This window comes from Periplaneta americana, chromosome 4, assembly GCF_040183065.1.
Source record: "Periplaneta americana isolate PAMFEO1 chromosome 4, P.americana_PAMFEO1_priV1, whole genome shotgun sequence".
NCBI classification, from domain to species: domain Eukaryota; kingdom Metazoa; phylum Arthropoda; class Insecta; order Blattodea; family Blattidae; genus Periplaneta; species Periplaneta americana.
In genome coordinates this window covers 35,653,074-35,661,667 of record NC_091120.1, presented here as the reverse complement: position 1 = coordinate 35,661,667, position 8,594 = coordinate 35,653,074, and the positions used below count along the sequence as shown (strand labels likewise).

The following is an 8,594-nucleotide window of genomic DNA, read 5'->3' as shown; positions in this document are numbered from 1 at the left end:
AACGCCTCAAAATCTGTGCATCAGAGGCTGACCATGACAATATCTTTGAAAAATAAAGAGGTCAAATGACTTTATTGTCAAACACCTGGCATTAGAAAACAACAACAACATATTATAGTATAGTTTCTTTTGCAATATCAACTCTTGTTTTTCCTTGCTTGAATAACATTTTATGTAAATCATTGCGTACTATTATTATTGTATCAATAACTACTGTATAAGCCACCTCAGTCGGTTAAGGCGCGTGCATGCCGGTCTGAAGTTGCACTCAGTTTCGGGTTTGATCCCCACTTGGGCTGATTACCTGGTTGGGTTTTTTTTCCGAGGTTTTCACCAACCATAATCAGGTAATCTATGGTGAATCCTCAGCCTCATCTCGCCAAATACAATCTCACTATCACCAATCTCATCGACGCTAAATAACTTCGTAGTTGATACAGCGTCGTTAAATAACCAATTTAAAAAACTACTGTATTATAATAATAATAATAATAATAATAATAATAATAATAATAATTTATTTTTAGTACAACATCAATCATAGTCTTTTGTTAATTCTCATATAATTGCAATGCAGTTAGTGGGTACAAATATATTGTAACTTTAAAATTCAAAACAATAATGTAGTTTTATTCTTACAACAATAACTCTTCACTTTCTACAATTTAATTCTACTCCCGCCAACAATGGGATTTCCACTCCACACAGTAACACAGTATTCGTTATTGCACTCCACAGACGACAATGACAATTTACTTGGATTATTGAGATCAACAATGAACTGTTAATTTTAACTAATGTTCACAAGGCACTATTTACAAATCAGAACTGTCAGTTCACAGTTCGTTTGCCTTGGCTAGTTCTTCTAGCTCAGTCACTCAAGTTCACAGTATCTCGAACCACAGACCTTCAGAGACAGTCCACTGAACCTCGAACTCAGGTCCTCCAACTGCGGTCCACTGCACTCAAACTCAGGACTTCGGACGCTCGCACAGCTGCGGACACTCTCAAGTCTGACTCCGGTCTCGAAGCTGGCTTCACTGCTACACAAGACTGGCTGGCTTGCTGTTCACCGACTACAACAACACTGCAACTAACTAAACTGCTCAAGTTCACTCGCGTGTCGTAATTTATAACCACACCATAGTTGCGAGAAAGTACGATTGCTCGAAATTTCCGGAAGATTCCACTCTCGAATAATCTGGATTGCTCTCCTCTCTGCCGCGGTCGCTCTCTCCCCTCTCTACGCCACAGCACATGCCCCAGGAAGCAGATGCGCGTGCAACCTGCCTGAACCACGGCCGACCTAGTCCTTCTTCTGCTGGTCGTGAGATCGAATCTCACATGGCTGTCACAATATTTTGGGGGTACGCTAGCAAAAAAGATTGAATACCAGTGCACTAGGGTATTTAAATGGTACTTTAGTGCTTAGCACCAGGACTTTTTTAAATACTGGGTTAAGGGGTTAATTCATTTTTCAGTATCTATTGATATCATTTAGTCATGAGCTATTTTGAATGTCAGTGGAATTGAGTTATCAGATGTTTTGAGTGATAGTACATAGGAAAGGGATATTATTTCTGTGGCTGGGAGGAAAAAGGTATTAAGTCAATTTTTTGTGAAAATGAGATTTCTATACATTCTGAAAGCAGAAACAATTCTCTACAAGCGGGTAAAACAGCTAAAGTCAAATAAGACTCCTGACTGGAATTATAGAGCGTTACCAAATGTCCTAAGTACTTTTTGAATCGAGCACACACAGAATAGAGGACTTAGGAATATTTAATACTTTATTCCTTCCAAACATCACATGTTTACTTTCCATGCTTCCCTATTTAAAAGGTCTAACTTGTATTTTAGCCATTTTATCACATACTTATGCCCTTTCCTTTTAAAACTTTAAGCACCAGGGTAAACATTTGTTTAAGACCCATTTTGCATTCCTAATAATATACATTTCTCATTTATTTTGACATGAAAAAGGTCTTATGTTTAATAGTCCCTTCTACTCAATTTGTAGTCTTAAAAGGGTTTGAGTGCGGCTATTTTTGGAAATAATCAAGAAAATTGTTAAATAAGCAACATTACCTATTTTAGAAGAAATATAAACAAATAATATCCAGCAAAAACCTCTTAATTAAAAGAACTCTATAATTGACACCAATTTCAATCTTTCTACTGCTCTCCTGAAAAGTATAAAATTTTTACTTAAGACCTTTTTTTCTCCCGGCCACAGATTTAAACTTAGAATCAAATGCTGCACCTATTACCAGTGGAAGCTCATCACAAAAGAGAGAGGGAGGCCAGACAACCTGAATTTTGTATATATATAAAATTTTCAGTAACATAATAGAAATTATAAATTAACAATCACGATACTGAAGCATATGAATGGAGCATAATCATTAAAAAGTGTTGTGATTTTGCCTCGTATTCAGAAGCATAAACAGCCACCACTCATTGTTAAGTTTCTTCCTTGCCACTGAAAGAAAATAGCTTAGAGGTCAGCACTGTAGCGGCAGCCTGATAGGGAAGTGGATAGTATTAACAGAGACAAAAATGAGGCCAGTGAACTTCTGGCTTCCAAAGTTATTGAAGTATGAATACAATAAAGATGCTAATATTATTATAATGATTACAGGCTTCTAGTTGAGTTACTGAAGCCAATTCTTCCAGCAGAGATTAAAATCCGCATGAAAATGATTTTCTTGCTTGCAATAGATCTACTGGTACTGCATTTCCAAATTATTTTACATTGCCCTTCTGCTCTTCCTGACAGTTCTAGTGATTGTCGCGTCAGAAGAAAAGTTTCTCCAAACTTAAACCAATCAAAACTTATTTGACATTAAAGAAAAGCACCACAATCCAACAAAGGTATCATTTTGATATATTGTTTTATTGATCAAAATTATTAATGAAAAATTATAAAGAGACAATATTAAATAATAATAACAACAATAATAAAGTTAGTAAAAATAAATCTTGGTGCGAATATTTAGTAATTTTGCAGCAGAAGTTTAAGAATTATTTTGAAGAGTGTGTTCAAGATTTTGACTAGTTTCGTGATCCGTTCATTGTGGATTCAAAACAAATGATATACTTGTTCAAGAGGAACTGGCAGACAGAACATTGAAATTGAAACTTCTCGAAGTGCCTTTGGAAACATTTTGGTTGTCAGTAAGGAGCATAGACAAATAAGAGTGAATACCCGGCTGTCTCCGAGATGGCATTAATATGTTATTGCCATTTTCAACTACATTGTGTGTGAACTGGGCTTCTTGATGTTAACTGAAATTAAAACATAAAAGAGGGAGAAACTCAAATCCATCTATGAAGAAATGAGACTTGCACTGTCAACGATTCCGCCACAGATCAGCCACCTGTGTACAGTTAAGCAGGCCCAAGTATCACATTGAAGGTAGGAGTAAAGTTATTTACTTTAATATTAGTAATAGAAATGTGTATTTCCTACGGTGAATTAAAGTTCATAAATTGTTAACAATAAATGCAAAAGTCGATGTCTGTTTTATAATAATAATAATAATAATAATAATAATAATAATAATAATAATAATAATAATCTCATGTTTTTGAGGGGATTAACATTTTGGTATGCCATACTAAGTTTAGGGTGTGCTATGAGTAGAAAAAGGTTGTGGCACACATTGTGGTAGCCACACGATAATTTCATACTGGTTGAATGATTGTTCATCAATGCTGAAGCATGTGGACGTGAGGCCAGCAACCGGCTGATAGCCTGATCCTTCATGGGTTGTCGCGCCAAGGGTCAATTTTGTTTTATTTTAATAGAGGCATAAGTGTATAATAAGCTACATTTATTGGTATAAATTCTAGACAACTCATATGTGAACATGGGGCCCCGAATAATGTTTCCAGTCGGGCCCCGCAACTCATAAAGCCGGAATTGCTTGTTATCTATTAGTCATAACTCATAAAAGTATAACACTTGATCTATCAACAGACAGAAAAAGCAACAAACAAACAAAACAAAAGTGGTGCACAAGAAATCTGTTCACGTGTATAAACTTATGCTCCCACGGAATCAGCCGAAGTCTTCCGAAAGGGACTGGCAGCCGGTCATTTTTTTCCCAAGATTATACAGTTTATTTATTTATGTAGCACTTTGAAATAAAATTATGTCTTTCGACGCATATTACAGAATGGCCGCAGTTTTTTTCTTTTCTATTACGTAGATTTGGAATGAATATAACAGAATGTAAGCATGTTTCGCACTACCCGATGACAGAATCACATTCTTCGCAGTGTTTGTTTTGGTATTGCCCGTACGTGCATTGCGAATGACTACATCAATTATTTTTCTTTGTAACTTCGCAGTTTCAGCCGTCTCAGCGGGACTGGCAAAGCAATAGAACTATTGGGCTATGTTCTGTCATCTCTTTTTCTGGAATGAATCCGATTTTAATGGTGAACAAACTTAGACTTGTTTCCTCTTCATAAGCAAAAAAATAAAAATGAAGTTACTACGTACAAAGGAGTGAGTCATTTTATTTACTCTAATTAGCTCGCTATGCCGATATTGTGATCATGTGATGTATGTATGTTGTGATTGTGATAACTTTGAGTGCAGGGGAAAAGATGAAGTGGTGTCGATTGGGATTTGCGTAGAATAATTTAATTTCACGAGTTTCGTTAACTTGTTGTGCATAATTTATTTCAATTTAGTTTACACACATTAGGCCTACTCTTACCGCCTACAACTACGGTACCGGTGCTGGGTTTGCTGTTTTTAATATAGAAAGTGTTTAAGTAATTAAGAAACACAGCACATTCTACGAAAAATAAAAATGTTGTTATTGAAACAATGTTATAATAATTATTTTTGAACCTAATTATTAATCACAATTTAGGGTTAGTTGTGTATAATTTGTGGTTAGGTTAACAGGCTTACCGGTACTTAAATATAATATCATTACAGTTTGACAATGCTGAGATCGCTGCAGCTTCGTGATGAACAAATAGAGAAAACCATAGCTGTGATTCTACGTGTTCCGGCCCTATTTCTCCTAGATTTTTGGTATCAATCCTCAACTAAAGAGACGTTGACAGAAGTGCTACGTTCTTCAGATTTAATATCACTTATATCAACACTGGGTAAGTGTTATGTCTATGCTTTTATATCTCTAAGAAACTTTTAAAAATCTGTGAGTAATGTGATCAGTGGTTTCGAAAGAAAAATCTTCAACTTTAAAGTACGATCTAGGCTCTAGTAGAGTATCAGACCGTAGGTTAGGTTAGTTTTCAACTATGTTCACTTTTGTAGAAATGTCTGGAAATTGATCTCTCGATTGGTTCAGTTAACATGATAGAGGTACGGTAAAAATAACCCATATAGACCACAGTATAGAGTCTATACTGTGTATAGATCATGAAGGCGCTTTGGGGGGGGGGGGGAATGGAGATAGAGCTCCAGGTGCAACTAGCACTAAGGTGGTATCGGTGATTTCGGAAGTGAAAATCGTTGAGTTTATAAGGGATTTTTTGTGGAGATGTAGTTGGTCGTATATGCAAAGCATAACAAAAGCCTAAACTAACCAAACCTAACCTGTCACAGATTCGTAGCCTATATGCAAGGTGTATAAACGGAGTACCTCAGCGTAAGTTTAGCCAGCTCATATTCCCTTGGCATTAGAATGAGATGGTGTAGTCGACACCACGCTCTGACCATCTTTTTACTCTTGGGAAAGATCCTATACTCAATTTGATTATTTGATAGGAGGCTGAAAGAATATCGGGGCCATTCTGGAAGTTTTCACAGCAAGAAGATTCCGTTGCTACCCGGGATTGAATCCAGAATCTTCCAGTCCATAACCAGTTGCTCTACCAACAGAGCTACACAGATTAACATGATATTTATTTTAATTGTACTTTTCTACTCATTTGAACACAAATTTTTCGTTGTGTAATAGAAATACTCTAGCATTCAGTTTATTATAGTATTGAGGTTATGTGAGGTCTGTTTCTCTGCTAGATAAATGAGTGCGAAACATGTGGAGATCAGTAGTACAGAAATACCTATAAGCCTAACTACATAGAAAGTGACCTGTAATGTCGGGTTAAAAATCATGACTAAACACTCAATATGCTCTAATAGTCATGCTTGTGTGGGTGACATTGTCTACAATATAACTGTCTGCCTGCTGCACAGGACATATTTGTAGTTGGACATCAAGGAAATAATCACACTGGATTATTAATGAGATTATAATTATAATATTTCCTACTAAGAGAATCCTCGCTTGATGAAAAATAAAATCTGTGAATGTTGCCCATTGTTCAACTTAAATTACTACCACAGTCTAGTATATAGGCCTACAGTCACGAAGCTTGAGTTTATGAGGGTACTAGGAACAATAGACTGTCCAGGCACTATTTTGCATTGTCTGTAATGAGGCGATAGTAGCAATCCTAGTGGTTAGCAACTATCTATGGATACATATTTACTATGTAGGCTATTGAGCTTTGTGACTGAATATAGTAGACTGTGTTATTACCTCTTTTATTTTCTTACATTTATTTTTCTGTTTCATTTTATGAATAGGAATATGTTAGGGCATTGCTGTTCATACCCATTCTGTATTCATAGTCTGTCTACTGCTATGTATAATAATCTCTTTTATCGTTCAAATTGAATATTTTCACCCAACTTCGTATACCTATTATTTGTTGTTTTAAAATTACTGTGTCAATATACAGAGTCTATCAAAAATTCCTCTCATCTAAGAATAAAAACATATTATAATAACATGGGTCCAGAAATGCTTAATTCCTGAGTTGCCAGACTTTCAAGTGTGATCTTAGTGCACTTCACGTTAGATAGAATCCAGAATTTGCATAACCGGAACGTGTGTACAGACACAAATCCCAATACAATTAAATATTCTCACCAACAGAGATCCTACGTTAATATCTGGGCTCATTCTGCATATTTGAGTCTTTGTGCTGTGGGCACCTTAATGTACGTTTTTGTGGCCACTGGACAACTAGAGCTGGACCAATTGATTGGCCTCCACGCTCACCTGATTTAGTCCCATTGGGTTTCTTTCTGTGAGGTTAAAACCAGTGATGTATTCGACTGCTGTTGATGATGCAGGAACTCCCCATGAGTGAATTGTGGTGGCCTGTCAGGCTATATGCACTGTGTCAGGAATTTTGGAGCTGGTTTGTAATTCAAATTACGAACTGAGACCTGCATGCAAGCAGGAGGTGGACATTTTGAACAATTCATATAAGGAAATTTCAACAGAGTGTATCATACTTTCAGCAAATAAACGTATTGATAACTAAAAAATTAAGTATTTCCAGACTCATGTTATTATAACCTCTTTTTCTTCTCTTCATATGAGAAGTTTTGCCCTATATTTTTCTACACTTGTGTATACCGGGTTAAATAGGTGCTGTTTATATTGCTTTTCTTGCCTTACCAGTGTTTTTTCTTTTATTTCCAGTTTTGGTGCAAGGTTTACTACTACTTCTGCTTCCTCTAGAAGATTTGGTGACTCTTTACATGCACTACCTCAGTGCTGCACTTATACTATGTTGCGAGATACTTTCATATTGGTATACACTTGCAAAAGATCAGCCGAAAGGGTCAGATGTTCAGTTTTTTCCTTTCTCCTCACTTGATGAGAGCATAATGGCAACAAAACCTGTTACACTTTCATTAATATCAATCATACTTCCAGTTATTATGGCCACCACAGTGACACTTCTCTTGGAAGTGAAGAGTAGTGCAAAGAAAGTAGTTCTTGCAGTTTATACTGTCCCCATCACAGCAAAACTTGCACATTTTCCACTCTATTATCTTGAACTCCTTCATAATTTTTCTAGAATTCTGATTTTTATCTCTGTTTTATACTATATCATTAGGTCATTACCATGTTTTCTTTCATACGTACATAAAGCTTATAAATCAGCTGCTATTATATTGGTTCAGCAGGGTCCTGTAAATGCCATTATAACTGTCTGGGAATCGTCCTTTTTGATGCCACAGTTTATACTGTTTTGGTGTGTTCATGTAGCATTACAGCTGCACAGCTTTTGGTATTATAAGGTAAGTCCCCGAGTAAATAAAACCTTCATTTGATGTTTTTTTTTATCTGCGAGGGCTGTTCAGTAATGATTTTTGTAACATCATACCTTTATTTATTATTTATTCTTCAAATATCGATGGTCTTTCTCAAAGTAGTCCCAATTGGTTGCAGTGCATTTGTCCCAGTGTTTCTGACATTCTTCAAAGACGTACTGGTAACCATTTTTGATAGTCCTTCAGAATTGCCTTCACCACTGTCTTGTTCTGAAGGCTGAAAGGGCATCCCACGAAGGTTTTCTTTCAACTTTGAAAAAAAAAAAAAATCACATGATGCCAAATCCGGACTGTATGGTGGATGAGGGATACATTTCACATTCATTTTGGTGACATACTTCATGATTGCATTTGCTATGTCGAACTGTGCTTTATCATGGTGCAGCATCCACTCTGTTGTGGTCATATTTGCCTGATATGATCGTTCAAGATCTTCAGTACACTTTTGTAGTAATGTTCTGTCACAGTT

General features: G+C 36.2%; 1 protein-coding gene across 6 annotated transcripts in view; it reads left to right on the top strand.

Annotated features, from left to right (window-relative positions):
* The first annotated feature begins 4,120 nt into the window (after positions 1-4,120).
* The window catches only part of LOC138697705 (RING finger protein 145-like), a 30,049-nt gene continuing 25,575 nt past the window's right edge, over positions 4,121-8,594 (top strand). The window contains exons 1-4 of one of the 6 annotated variants that reach the window (XM_069823181.1): positions 4,220-4,237; positions 4,357-4,516; positions 4,958-5,133; positions 7,488-8,092. In XM_069823181.1, the coding sequence (XP_069679282.1) occupies positions 4,494-4,516; positions 4,958-5,133; positions 7,488-8,092 (804 nt within the window). In that variant the 5' untranslated portion in view covers positions 4,220-4,237; positions 4,357-4,493. The other 5 variants (XM_069823185.1, XM_069823180.1, XM_069823183.1 and 2 more) reach the window with 5 other exon arrangements.